Here is a 15,928-nt window from a genome sequence, read left to right as displayed (position 1 = left end):
GTGGAGGACTAGGGGATTGCTGAGGTGGCTAGTTTGCAGCCCGCATAAATTTCTAGTGTTATTGCCGGTTTCTCCTTAATTACGAAAGAGAAACTTGCCTTATTTAGATTAAAAAGCATCATAATGTACTTGTCATAAAGTTTGTAATTTCATGGTATTATTATTAAAGTGCAAAATTAGAAATTCATTTGCTACGTTGTTTATTCTCTCTCTCTCTCTCTCTCTCTCTCTCTCTCTCTCTCTCTCTCTCTCTCTCTCTCTCTCTCTCTCTCTCTCTCTCTCTCTCTCTCTCTCTCTCTCTCTCTCTCTCTCTCTCTCTCTCTCTCTCTCTCTCTCTCTGTGTGTATATATATATATATATATATATATATATATATATATATATATATATATATATAAAAGCCCATTATAATGGTGATGAATATAAAATTTAACTCAAAAATAGTGAAACACCGATTTTCATCTCTTATTATCTTTTTTCTACTCGGTACGAGCCGCAGAGTGGTGTATTTGCCTACGTCGAAGCACCTCAACGCCGTGGTAACGACAGTTGGAACAGCGCCTCAACCTCTTGTTATGAGATGTAGTTTCATGAAATGTGGTAACGAGCGCGAGAGGCAATACCCAATCAGATTATTTCATTTTATTTTTCTTTTCGTTTAATACTATGTTATAATACGAGAACACCACTCTCATTTTATGTTATAATATATAAAAATGTGAGATGGTAATATTTGACTTTTGTAACCGCCTTGCACACATCCAACATTAAAAAAAAAACATGTATATCTATAGAAGTTAATTAGGAAGATATGAGATGTTTTTCTAGGCATAAAAATATAATTATATTAAAGTACCATCCGTGTTTGTTATAGAAAACAAATAGGATGAATTATTTTTCTGACACATTATCATCAATCATCTGCAAAAGGTCTTTTACGTATTATAACAATAAAGTAGTGGTTTTTAAGCCACTAGAAAAATACTATAATATTACGTAAGAATATAAAAAGAATATAGAAAGAAATGAAGTAATGTAAAACTTATTTGTACCGAAGAGGTTGGTAGGCTAGTTGTATAGTTGGTTATTAAGTAAAGTGAAATAATATTATGTAAGAATATTAAAAGAAACAAAGTTAATGTAAAACTTATTTATACCTGATGAAGTTGGTAGGTTAGTTGCATAGTTGGTTATTAGGCTCTTTGGTATACCCAAGACGAAGGCTTTGTGTGGTCTAGCTGGCCACGAACCATGAGGCTCATGGTCGTGGTGGTTCGTGTTGGAGAGGATGGAGGTTGACGACCAATCATGTTTCTCTTCTCCTCTCTTCATTTCTTCTTCTCTTTTGCAGATCATGAGGAAGACGATGTTGAGCACCATTCCGACTATGTTGAGGAAGATGATGGTGGTGACGTCAAGGTGGAAGGGGGTTGTGGTCGTGAAGACCATAGAGGATGATCGTAAGTAAAGTGAAGATGTGTTCAATAAAGTTATTTGGAAATTAAAAATTATATTTTTTATTTGTATATTAATATTCGGTGAAAAAATAATGGAAAGCTTTTAAAAAGATATAAAATTACATAAAGTTATATCTTTATAAATTATAATATAGAAATATAATTTTCTTTTAAATGTTAATCAAGTTAATTTGTAAAAATATAAAAATGTTTTTTTTTGTTAAATGTTACTTAAAATAGCTTTTGATTTGGATTTTTTGTTTATGATAAAAACTAAAAACTTTTAATGTCAAATGAAACATTTTTTTTAAAAGCTAAATCCAATAATAGCATATCAATTGTCAACTAAAAAACATAACTCGTCTGCAGGTACAATTTATTGTAAAGGACTAATTATATATAAACAGACTAATACATTTTGAGTTTTTCATAATCAAACGATAAGTTATTTGGTCCTTCAAAACAATGTGAAAGTGAAACTAATGGTTCATATGTGGGTGTAAGAAAACCATTTTTTGACAAACATGACACCTTCCAATAAATGAAATGTTACAAGCCATGTGCACATGGGGGTGTCCACAAGGTGTTGGTTAAACCTAAAAATCAATCACTTTCAAAGTCCTTTCTAATTTTTGTATGTTTTTATTTCTAGACGTGACACGTCACATACTTAACAATGTTAGATTGTAAAATAACATAACAAGGTTAAACTGTTTGTTTATTTATTTAAGTTACAATTTAAGGCTAATATATGGTTAGTTGTATTAGGAAGCAAAAGATGACTTGACTCGTGCATATGTCCGTTTATATATTTAAATCACAATTTAAGGTTAATATATGGTTACTTGTAGGAGCAGAAGTACTGTACCAAATCAAAACAAACTGGTACCGTATAAGGTAAATAATTTTGGTATTTGGTTCCTCCAAATTTCAAAAAATCGGTTCCCCGAAATATCGGTTCTAGTACAATCTGGTTCAGGGGAAATTAAATACCGGGCACTAGCACCGGTTTTGATCCTCGTAACTTTTTTGTACGAGTTTTCAATTTGCTAATTATTTTTCCAACATATTCTTCTAGGGATGAGCATGATGTCACACCTCCGGATAATGACGGAAACACTGGGTGGTGAGACGACATCATGGATGGTTAACGTTGTTTATAAATATTGTATCAACTTATATAAATGCATTTAGGGTGTTCTCAAAGTTTACTATGAGTCCCTATAAAGCTAATGTTGTACGTCGTAAAAATGTTTTTTTGAGACTTCATCAAACATCAAAGATGTGTTAGATAGTTATTATCCGGTATGACTCTTTCGTTAAGGTTGTAACTAACAACCACAGGTGTGGGTGTCAGTTTCTATAGTTCTATACATAACTCTCCTGCTCATGCATGATTAACGATTATAGGTCAGGGGTATTGCTAAGCATTGCACTTGATGATGAAAGGTCTCATATAAACCATTGATCAACGGATCTAAATGTGTGTGTGCCCTAACTTTAAGTGTCAAAGTTACCAGACAAAAGTTTTACAACATAACCATTGTAAATGTTTAAAACCCTAAAGTCCGAGAACATAACCACCGTAAATGTTTATAACCCAAAAGTTCGACAACTTAACCACTATAAATGTTTATAACCCAAAAGTTTGATGGCGTAACCACTGTAATGTTTATAACCAAAAGTTTGATAGTATAACCACTGTAAATGTTTATAACCAAATATTGACCAATACATAACATACTAGTTACGTAAACAGTTGTGCATATCAGTTTTACATAAACACTAGTTTATAAAACAGATAATAATGATTTAAATCTATATAAAAACAATAAATAATCATTTTACGTCTATATAAATATTAAACAAAAGTTATTGTAAAATCAAAGTAATATTATAATGTAGAGTTTTCATCGTTGTTGATGGAATTCTTTTTAAGAACTAGATTGGGTTATGATTTGGTCCCATGGTTATGGTTCTTATGAGTGTGGAAGTTACTATAGAATCTTTGAGCCTCATATTTGGTCTTTGTGGAGGTCATTAAGTCATAAAAATGTCATTTTGAGGGATTTTGATGAACCATGCAAGAGTTGGTGTTTATAATAGGGATATAGATGGATAAAAACAAGTATTGGGTCCCATTAAGGCATGTAAAGGAGTAAAATTGCCAACTTTACGTATTAGGACATTATTTAGGATCAGATCTGAGAACTAGACTTAGTGGCTTAACCATTTAAGCAGGGGCGATCCTTTGTAGGTGCCCGGTGTGGCACCGGCAACACCTAGCTTCCGCGTACGTAGTAGAATTTTTTTTTTTTTTTTTTTTAATTTTTACCTATTGCGCCACTACGTAAAAAAATCGTGCAACTACTAAAAAAATTGTGCAACTACATAAAAAAAATTGTCACTCTATCGGGAATTACCAAACGAAAAAAAATAATAACGAGCCCACAATCCAATGTTTTAATCGATTATTATCTAATAGTCCAATTACCCAAAGCCCAAAATAAAACTTAAGTGGATAAATTAGCAATTGGGCTAATTGCTTGTAAAAAAGATAGTCCATCCCAATTATTTTAGTATCAATTAATGATCGGTACAAGCAAAAAAAAAAAAAAAAAAGAACCGATCGTTGCCTATTTGCCTTGCCTCCAGTCCAGTCGGTCGATCTCCTCCTCCTCGGCTCTCCAGACGTCGACTCCTTGGCTCCAATCGAATGATCGATTGCCTAATGCCTAATCAAATAATCAATGTCGATCGAGTCACAGCCTAATTCTATCTTCTTGATCGTGATTCACAGCCCAAAATCGATTTTGTTGTTTGCCTTGAATCTTGATCGATTTCTTGAAGCAGTTGATCTAACCGTCTTCTTTCAATTTCTACAATGAAGCAAGTAAGTTTTACCAATTACCATTTACCAATTCATTTAGATATTTGAAATTGATATGTTTTTTAAAGTTATTGATTGACTTGGGTGAAATTGATTTGTTTTGTTGAAGTTATATTGTTTGATTAGGTTATATTCATATATTGCTATGTTTTTTTTATTGAATTGATTGTTTGATTAGGTGAAATTCATATGTTTTTTATTGAATTGATTGTTTGATTAGGTGAAAGCAACTTGTCTTATTGAAGTCATTGTTTGATTAGGTGTAATTGTTATGTTTTTATTGAATTTTTGTTTGATTAGGTGAAAACAACTTGTTTTATTGAAGTCATTGTTTGATTAGGTGTAATTGTTAAGTTTTTATTGAAATTTTGTTTGATTAGGTGAAAGCAACTTCTTTTATTGAAGTTATTGTTTGATTAATTGTAATTGTTAAGTTTTTATTGAATTTTTGTTTGATTAAGTGAAAGCAACTTGTTTTATTGAAATCATTGTTTGATTAAGTGTAATTGTTAAGTTTTTATTGAATTTTTGTTTGATTAGGTGAAAGCAACTTGTTTTATTGTTTGATTAGGTGTAATTGTTATATTTTTGTAGGTTAAACTAAGTGGGTTTTTTTACCAAAAAACAAAGACTTAATCCTAATGAAAGCAGTGAAGAATGTTCCCAAATACCAATCACTAATCAATCAATTCCTTCCATTTCTAATCCTAATGCAACTCCACAAACACCAAGCACCAATCATTCAATCCCTTCGGTTTCTAATCCAACTCCACAAACACCATGTTCTAACCAACGTAATGATAACGTTGACTTGAAAGATCTTCCAAAGGACCCGGTGGATAGGCCATTGATTACAAGTTACAATTCAAATATAAGAGATGATGTAAGAAGAGCATATTTGCTTCAAGGACCGTGTCAAGTAAGGGCACATAATTTTCCTTAAAAAAAAATAGGTGATAGATTTAGAAGATTCGTTCCTTCATGGTTTAATGACTTTGATTGGTTGGAATATAGTGTGAAAAATAATTGTGCATATTGTTTATATTGTTATTTGTGTGGGGACCTCATGGGACAAAAAGGAGGGAGAGATGCATTTGTTTCCCAAGGTTTTGATACTTGGAATAAAAAAAATGCATTTCGGACTCATGTGGGTGGTGTTGATAGTTTTCACAACAAAGCAAGAGAAAAGTGTGAGTTTTTAATGAGGGAAAAACAAGCAATTAATGTAGTCTTGAGGAGGCAAACCGAAGCGGAGGACAATAAATATAAACCTCGATTACGTGTTTCTATTATTGTTGTTAGACTTTTATTAAAAACCGGTTTACCGTTTCGTGGTCATGACGAGTCGGTTAACTCGGAAAATAGAGGGCTTTACATTGAAGTGTTAAAAGCCATTCGAGAGACTAGTGAAGAGATTTTCAACAATACTTTAGTACAGGGAAGCATCGGTCTTATCCTTTGGTTTATAAGCTTTTAAAGTTGGCTTTAATATTTCCCGTAGCGACCGCAAGTGTTGAAAGATGTTTTTCAAAGTTGAAGCTCTTGAAGACAGACTTACGTAACAAAATTGGCGATGAATTTTTGAACGACGCATTGCTTTGTAATGTCGAGACGGAAGCACTTACAAAAGTCGAGGATGAAAAAGTAATGGAGCGGTTTCAAAAGATGTCTGCACGAAGAGGACAAATTTAAATTATAATAGATAGTTGTTATATAATGTTTAATCAGATTTTTATATTATGTTTGACCGGATTTTTGTTAACGTTCTATATTATGTTTGACCAGAAAAAAAAATTGTGCAACCCCTACTACTAATTCCTGCGTCCGCCCCTGCATTTAAGCCCTTAATGGTGAGATTGGGCTGTTATGGAGTACATTGGGCGTACCTATCTCGTACGCAACGTGTATTGTCCAAAGGTGGTGTATGGTGGGCGTAGATTGAGTACGTTGTAATTAGTCGTTTGACTTTCGTTAACTTTTGTTAACCTATTGACTTTAGGTTAATTGTGGATAGGCTTGGGACTTATTTGAGGCAAAATGGTCTTTTGCCTAGTTTTGGAATATTTTACTCATTTGTGGGGTATTATATTAATTATTAATTAGGGTTGTACTTATTGTTAGTTAGTGCGAGATTATTTGGTTCAGCGACCCGAGCAGTTATTTGGTTATCAGTTGATTGAGGTGGGTCTCTTCACTGTACCCATGGGACGAAGGCACCAATGTCGTCCTACTAGGATATGTTATATGATAGTTGTCTTCGTGACTTTTGCATGGTATGTTAGGCTAGGCCCATGGTATGACAAGCTAGGCCAATTTGTATGACGGGCTAGGCCCATGGATCACGAAGGGCTAGGCCCATTGTATGTTTTGTAGGGTGCTAGCTGTCTCTGTGACTCTTGCATTTATATGTAAGGTTGGGCCCATTGATTTAGTAGGGATGGGCCCATTAGTTTAGCAGGGTAGTCCCATTATGGTGGGTTGGACCCAATATGTGGGCTAGGCCCAGTGATATGTATGGTATGTGGTATTTTGGGGAATTCACAAAGCTTTGTGTTTACGGTTTTATGGTCTTACTTGATCGCAGCGCATCCACCCATGTTTTCCGCACTTATGATTTTGGGATTGTACGTAAACCATTACATCTTTAGTCTAATGAAAGTATTTAATCTACTTGTTTGGTTGGAAATATATATATATATATATATATATATATATATATATATATATATATATATATATATATATATATATATATATATATATATAAAGTAAATAGTTCTTTTAAACATCATATAATAAACTACAAGGTCTATGTTTTATCATTTTAAAAAACTTATACTATCGACATTTAATCAGTAGCCAAGTAACCCTATCCCACTAGAGAATACGAGGGATACCTCGTACATCAAAAGACAGATCTAAGTGACCATGTGATCCTATGCCACAAGAACCATACTAATGACGAGTGAGTGTTTTTGATGGAATGAGTTGTGAATTGATTCCACAACTCCTAAGATGTTCTAAGAAGACTTGGTTTACAAAACTCATGTTCTTTATCATAATATTAATGATTGTCTCATTAAGTTGTATTTCAATCTTCATTATGAAACAAATTGAGCAGATTAAAAGTTTCAACAATAACGAATAAAAGTCGCCAGTGAAATTGATTAAACATCTATCACTAAATCTATTCTTGGATTGAAAAGATTACATACATGACTTATGTGTAATTCTTTTTCAAACCTTTTGTTCTTTAACTATTAATAAATAAAGACACTTATGACTCATCTTCCAGTATAAATAGAATCACACATGTCAAATGAATCAAACTCATTTGCCTTCAAAAAATTCCATCCCCTTGAAGTTAGTATATGTGTTTCATATTTATATAGTCATGATGATTATGAAATAGATAATTTTCAATCAAATATCATTTGATTATTTAGATGTTATCAGTGGTATTATCAATTTAATGAAAGCTTACAGATTTACTTCATAAATAACATTATGAGAAAGTATTCTTTAACATAGAATACACTGTTTTCAGATCATGAATGTGAACATTCATTAAATTATAAGTAAATCTATATTTATTCATAAATTTCAACTGTTACATGTTCCTATAAAATAGGTACAAAATATCTATTGTTCAAATAAATACTATAACTGTTATATCTTCAACATGAAATATTATTCGTTTGTAATCAGTTGATTATTTGTTCTAATCGTCAGTAAATAATAATCATTAGTGTCACTTGAAGTATAAAATACTCAAGTGAATGATGGAAAAAATAAATAGTTCTATCATATAGATATCTAAAGTCTTGGTAATGCCAGACTTCCTCAAATTGGTGAGATTAGAGGAGCAGTTCCTTTTTCAGTGTACAGTTTCTTCCACAATAGAAACAACATTAACCATTTAGAGCCATTCTTGATTTCTGGGTTTATGTTGTATTTTCCTTAACTAAACTATAAGTCTATTTGAGTACACAATATTTTAGACTTCCTTTATTCAATGCTTGAACATACTTGAAGCACTTTCTACTGTTTTGATTGAGTATTGTTTTACTTGATAAGACATCTGATATGTTTCATAATTATCCAAAACTTTCTACAAGTCAATGTTAATTACTCTAGTATAATGTAATACACATCAATATCATTACAATAATACATCCATCAAAGTATTATGATCATACTGATTGGTTTGTAGAGGTTTTTTAGGTATGGGATCTTTCAGTATATATAATTTCCATTTATCATTAAGGTAGAACCTTAAGGTAGTATACCATCTATAGAAATTATAATCGTCAAATGTTACTATCTCTTGAAACTCAACATGAGAAAGAGAGAGAGTGAGAGAGAGAGAGAGAGAGAGAGATTTTGCAGGGCATAAGAGTATTAACAGTTATTCGGATAATTTAACAAAATTTCATTTAGTATTTTCAATATTAAGTCTTTAAAACGAGTACCTTTTATTGTTTCTAAAACATTAATTTACTGAAGTCTATGATCTAAGTAATGAAACAAGTAAATGGTTAGGTGACATTTATCCCATCCACTTAATCAAACTCGGTAGATAGCGATTACTAATTGCATACTATATGTAATTCCTAGATAATAAGATCCTAAATAACTATTGCTTATCTTGGCATGTTTGATCACATCTATGCCTCAGACCTTTTATGCTTAAGTAACCTTTATCATACAAGATTTTCATCAAGTCATCCTACTTGAAACAACTTGTAGTATTGCAACCAGTGACAATGTGACTCTTTAGTCTCCAGAAACTACAAAACTACCCCGAACATCATAAAACAATTCTAGTGGTTAGGTGACTCATCGTCCACTAAGACCACACAAATGATATCGAGTGTTGTTATAATGTTCTTTAGGTACCAAATAAAACTTTATTTTATTTACCATTAGCTACAATCAATTATAAACGAAAATCTAATATTTTGAAGTTTAGTCGTAGAGTGGTTTTAAGAACCGGTAATAGTCTTAAATAAAATTTCTTTTTATTCTTAAGATTTGGAGTGTTGGATGAGTTCTAAAATCACAATTTTAAATTTCTCTTTTATAATAAAAAAAACTTATGACTTCATGAATTTGTGGAATAAACTCATTTTATTTTATAAACTCAACTTTTTGTATCTTATGATAAAAATCATATTTTGATAAACCAAAATTTGGGTGACGATAAACCAATATTCATTATAAACATCTTATGTTATATTTTAAATATATTTTACTCAAACTCCAAGTGATATTATCTTATGTTAAATGTTATTTGATATGTAAAACTTATTTTCATGCATAAAACATAATATATAATAACATACAATAAACATCACATGCTATTAAAAATGTGTATAAACCAAGCCCTGTCTAGTAATAATTTTTGTGAAACATCACAAGAATTATTATGTATTTTCTAAAGGATTTAAGGGACACTTCAAAATGTCTTCAAGCTTCCACTTACCAAGTCAACTCTTGCTTGAAAAATAACTTCAAGCCTTCATGTTGTGAAGATTAGAACGGTTAAATCATTAAGACTATAATTAAGCCCAAAACCAAAAGTAGAAGCTCATGGTTGGGATATAGCCTCAAATGGTTAAGCCAAGAGCTTCAATGAGGTTATTTCTTATTCTTGTTAAATTTAAAAAGAAATACAGCTAACCTAACTAATTTATTACAACAAATTAATAAATGAAAAAAATACCTATTTATCTATTAAATTTTATGAATAAATAAATATCAACAAAACACAACACAAAACTCCAAATTGTTTGTTTATACACAACATATAAAATATATTAACAAACAACTATTTGTTTTTTCTAAAGCGGATTTTATATAACCAAATTGTATGAAAAATAGTTTTATATAAAATAAACAATTTTAAATAACAAATTGCCAAAGAAGACAAATATGAACTTTTCTTAACAAAAAAAAAATCCATGTTTGTTTTCCAAAAATCAAAGATTATCAAACATAATAAATCATTCTAACATATAAAATCTGACTTTGATACCGCTGTTGAATTTTGCTACAAAACATAGTATGTTTTTTTTTATTAAAAATGCAATGGAAGTTGTATAAAAATAATAAGTTTATTTTAAGTTTATAACAAAACCAAGCCATTAAGGATCCATTTATAGAGGTTAGAAAGATCTTAAAACAATCAAATAATATTTTAGAATGGCAATTTTTGAAGCCTTTAAACACACTTGTTTTTGGAGTGTTGATGAAGATAGAAAAATCAAAGAGTATGATTTTCTCTATAAATATCAATCATCAAGATAAGGCAATTGGAATGGTAGTTTCTTATTGTATTTTTGAGTGTCTTAAGCCTTTAAGTACTTAATTCAAATAAGCACTAAACGAGACAACTAAAGAGGGCTTCTAATCACAAAAAAAAAAAAAAAAAAAAATTAAAAAAAAAAAATTAAAAAAAAAACTAGCTTTAAAAGGAGAGATGATGAGAGCATATAAAGCTACGACTTTCTTGAGAAGAAGAGAGGAAAAATGCACTTGAACAACTAGCCAAAATTCATACAAAATATTTTTTTATAGTTTTATGTAAGGTAATGGTTTTATATTAAAATACTCTAAAATATTAGTAGCCTTTAGGAGCATGAGAGAGATGCAAAAAAGGTTGACAAACAAGTTCTCTTCTTTATGTAATGAATTCAGTTATACCTTAGAAAATAGAAGAATTGCTTAAATTTTATAAACTTAAATTTTATAAAATATAAATTTTATCTTTAGGTAAAAAACAAAATGATTCAGCTAGTCCAAAAGGTTGTGTATAAATTGATATTATTTATTAATAATCACAATAATAATAAATATATAAAATATCAACTTGATAATGGTACGACCCTATAAAATATTATTAGTAATATCATTTAATAATTATTTTTGGACATATAGATTCAATATTATATATAGCTATGTTTTAAAAGTTAAAATGGTTAAACAAATTTATAGATCGAATGCTATATGGTGTTAAAATATAACATAATTTCATATATTATTGAAAATTGCTTTATTAAAACACGTACTTGATGTTGAGTTTCTTCGTTTCACGGTTCCCACAATAGTCCATACGACTAAGTCAAAGCCAATACAGAAATTCCCTTAATTCAAGCCTTAATCGGATACACTCAATTCTCTCTATTGACTATAATCAAATGGATGAAACCCTAGATTTGTGGTTAGATGCAGACGCTCAAAATAATAAATAGAAAAATTAAATAGACTCGTATTTTTTGTTCATACTATTCTCCTATCTATTTTAGATGATAACAAATATCATTTATAAATTTAGTTTAAATTTGATTGAGATTTTAAATTTGTATTATAATAAGTTTCTTCTTAATTGATTTTCTATTTTCTAAACAGCAGTGGACGTGAAACAATCATTTCGGATCATGCAATGCAAGGAAGGATTGAAGTATTCTCCGTTGGTAATGGTGGAGCTTCATTACATAGTTTAAGCGAATACGTTTCAGAAAGACACCCATGGTTAAATTAATGCTTCTTGTTATTTGCTAAAAATTGATTCTACTTTTCTCTTCAATTATCGGATGGGGATCCAGATGCACCGATCAATTTCTTCTATAACACGTATGTCATCATAGAGAACCGAGATTATCAATCCCCAACAGAGTAACAAGCTAGGAACACTTTCCTGAAATCATTCAATTCATGTCCCATGTATTATATATATATATATATATATATATATATATATATATATATATATATATATATATATATATATATATATATATATATATATATATATATATAGTTATCATATTATTCACTGTAATGTTGACATAGAGTATTGTAATAACTAATGAGCCGATAATAAAATTCAAAATTTGTCAAGTAAACATTCGAAAACTTGTAAAAATGATTATTGCATTTTATTTGGCATAAAAAGTAACGGCGGAGATTATATTCAATTTAACTTATTCAATTAGATTAAAAGCATAAAGCTTAACTTTTTATTGTCTCAGTTGGAATAATCATAAATGGTACTATTGCTCTCCCTTTTTAACGTGTAAATGGACCATGCTAGTAGCATCTTGCTACTGCTTTCGTGTTTTATATAATATTTTTGCTTTTCGATACAAAAAAAATTGAGTAAATATATTTGATTATATAAATGAGAAAACTAAGACGGAGAATTAATGCATTGGAGTTAGGATTATTAGATTACTACAAAGAACATATCCAAACAGTCTCATGCTAATCCGATTTATTACAATATACAATGAAATATATAATTTCGATTATTCAATATCATATAACATGTTACATCATCGAAATATGCATCCAAACATCTTTGCAGCAAAGATGAATGATTACAGTTTACAAGCATAAAGAAATAAATAATAGAGTAGTATTTTCCGTTGAAATTTTGTTAGTTCTTTTTCGAACATGATGATCGGACAAAATGTAGGTGCACCATGCACGTTTGCATTACCCCACACCACATGAGTCGCATGGATTTAAAAGTTGATATGATTGGAAAGAGATGCTCATATGGATTTTATGTTCTCCATAATTTAACCTTATTTTACATGATACTATGAATCAAATCTATTTTCGTTGATCCATTAACAAAAGCATATCCATTTTCAAAATTAATGACATATCTAATTTTGTACGTATGGATTAAAATTGAATTTTTCGCTATGTTGTTGAAAATAATTAATGTATTGTAATATGAAGTTTTGAACAATATCTCGACTTCCAATTTTTCTATATTATTTTAAAACTAAATGAAACGTACGTTATCAAGGATTTTAGAATTCATATAATCTTACAATACATACATATCAATATCATCATCTTTTTTCATTCCTAATAAATGATGTGGGATGATTGAATGATACCTATTTTTCTTTTCAAACAAGTCTTCAACCACACTTTCGATCATACTAATAGTGTAGGATGAATAAATTCATTTCTCATCGTTCATATAACCACTTAGTTAAATTATAATCTAATATGTTAACTTTTTCTCATATACTATGATGAACAGTTACATGTTTCTTATAGTTTTTGAATAATCAATTTGTAATTATTTAAAAAAAAAAAATTAAAAACTCCAGTGGTCCGGCCCAAACAAAATTGGTCTTATAACTTAGAAGGGCTAGAGATATAATAATATTATGGAAAATTTCTAATATATAAAACGATATCCCTCATTTTTTTTTCTTTTATGGGTTGGGGGCCTCAGGCAATCAAATTATCCTTGTTATAAAAGCTATATAGATAGAGATTTGATGAAAGTATATAATTATTAATTAAGAAAGACAAATATCCTCGTAACATGTCATATCTATTAACCAATCAAAAGGATTAATAGCATAGCATACATCTTTTTCCTCTTATTTTTACCTCACGATGAGTAATCACAACCGCAATATTCACTTTGTTTTGAACAAAAAAATAAAATAAAATCAAGTCCAACCAACTTTAAATTTAAATCGACCCCATTTAAGTCTCAAGGCGTTGTTGTAACAGATTAGGAAAAAAAAAACTAAAAAAAAAAAAAAAACAAGCAAGGAATTGCGAATGAATGTTATTATACATGTAATGTTTTAAATGGAAGTGTTAATAGAATTACATTGGTTTATCCTTGGGTACTACATTTCTTGGGAATCTGCTCATAACATTGTCATCCACTATCTTGTAATGCCTTGAAAAGTTTCGGTGGATACTTCCAGCACATCTGTCTACTTGCTCTTCATATCTATTATACAATGCAGGTAAGGTAACTGACAGAATCGTTCCTGAAATCAGACATTTAACACCCAAATATATATATATATATATATATATATATATATATATATATATATATATATATATATATATATATATATATATATATATATATATAATATAATCTAAAAACCATTAACAGTCATAAACTCATGATATTAAATGTAATCATTAGATGTCATGGAGAGTTATGTTCATACCTATATATGCAATCGTGAAGAAAGATATTAAACTCCCAAGAACAGATAAGATCCACAGAAACCCCACCACCTGAATCATACAAATCAAAACCAAGTATTTCAAACACATTACAAAGGAATAATTTCATCAGTTATAAGTCTCAGTGATCACAAACCATGAAAAAGAGCCTGAAGTCCTTGCCAAGGGTGATGTCATGTGCCATAAGTAACAAATAATTTACTTTCATACGAAAAGATGCAGCAGCATAATTAACCATCTCCTCCGACAATACGAGTTCAGGTAATGTCTGGATTTGTCTGTAATTTTAGAAAAGCTATAGTGAGAAAAGCTTATTATTCAAGACTTACAATGTATACAAGTAAAAGCATCCATACTTATCCCTGAAAGAAGCATAATTGGCATGTAGAAACCGCAGTACGATCAAGAACAACAGAACATTGGAACAGATTGTTAAGAACGATAATCCAGATCGCTCAAATATTAGCCACGCAACAGTTGCAACAACAATGATGCCCCATGAAATATGTTGCCTCTTCCACAGGAGAACATCAGCCGCTAACAATCAAGAAAACGAATATCCGACGAAAAGGAAATTAAAATCATAGTTTCACTAATTTGTGTATGTTTTGGTGAAGGAGACTAATTTCGATAACAATTACTTAACTAAACCCAACTTAATTAGAAATTAGAAACGATTTTGTGTGAAGATTTACTTCGTATGATACAAAAAAAAAAAAAATAGTAGGTTAAGAAGTGAATCGGATTGTACCCTTTCCGCCGCCCATCAACTGGTGAATTGTAGTCTGTCGATCGAATAACCGGTAACCAGAACTGGTGGATGTCGAACACGTACTGTTATCCCTTTCAACGGAATCGCAGACATCTTGTGAATCCTCCATCGAAATGTTAAGATTTCACTGCGAAAACCAAAATCAGTTGAGACGATTATTGAAATCACCGAGACGAGAAAAGTTTCTAGACTGGAACAGATTTAACAGCATCGTATATATACTCAAAATTCGAACAATGAAAGACAAATTCGAGAACCTAAAACCTGATGGTTTGGTTATCTCTCTGCGTTGAATTTGATACCTCGGGACGTTTGTTCATCGGGATTTTGGAAGAACGGGCATATTTTTCTTCGAGTTTTATTGCAAAAATGGACTCTAAAGTTGGGTATCTGTCAATTTAATACCTTTGAACTCTTTGTTTTGCACTAAGGTTCTTGACTTTTTCCCTAATTGCGAATGAAGATCTCGATTGGTTATTTACTACAAGTCGATGTAAAAATTTCTTAATTAAAGATAAATTATTAAATCGTAAAAAAAGCATATGTTTATTACGTGCACGGCCACTATGATTGTATTTCTGATGTAAACTGCACTAATTATTCTGAATATTATGAAGTAACTGATTACATTTATTCATTTTTATACATAAGATATTTGTGATATCTATATAAACAGTCAATAAGTTTATATAAAATCACATAACAAGTCAACTATATTAATATTTATGTACAAGGTATCTTGAATATAAAATTGCTCTAATAGAATGCACGATAATGAT

The 15,928-nt window shown here is 30.2% G+C and overlaps 1 protein-coding gene across 3 annotated transcripts; it reads right to left on the bottom strand.

The window, feature by feature from the left end:
- Window positions 1-13,942: 13,942 nt before the first annotated feature.
- Window positions 13,943-15,543, bottom strand: LOC145028403 (Reticulon family protein). 3 transcript variants are annotated; one of them, XM_078977086.1, is made up of 6 exons: window positions 15,414-15,543; window positions 15,129-15,276; window positions 14,734-14,914; window positions 14,514-14,655; window positions 14,359-14,428; window positions 13,943-14,166 (listed from the first exon to the last, which is right to left on the bottom strand). In XM_078977086.1, the coding sequence occupies exons 2-6, from the start codon at window positions 15,256-15,258 to the stop codon at window positions 13,997-13,999; spliced, it is 693 nt and encodes a 230-aa protein (XP_078833212.1). In that variant the 5' UTR covers window positions 15,259-15,276; window positions 15,414-15,543; the 3' UTR covers window positions 13,943-13,996. The 3 variants fall into 3 exon arrangements, with proteins under 3 accessions (XP_078833212.1, XP_078833214.1, XP_078833213.1); XM_078977088.1 differs by having other exon boundaries at window positions 15,452-15,539; XM_078977087.1 differs by having other exon boundaries at window positions 15,407-15,525.
- Window positions 15,544-15,928: the final 385 nt, after the last annotated feature.

Source organism: Lactuca saligna, chromosome 2 (assembly GCF_052625555.1).
Source record: "Lactuca saligna cultivar CGN05327 chromosome 2, ASM5262555v1, whole genome shotgun sequence".
NCBI lineage: Eukaryota > Viridiplantae > Streptophyta > Magnoliopsida > Asterales > Asteraceae > Lactuca > Lactuca saligna.
This window is presented reverse-complemented; position numbering and strand designations above follow the sequence as displayed.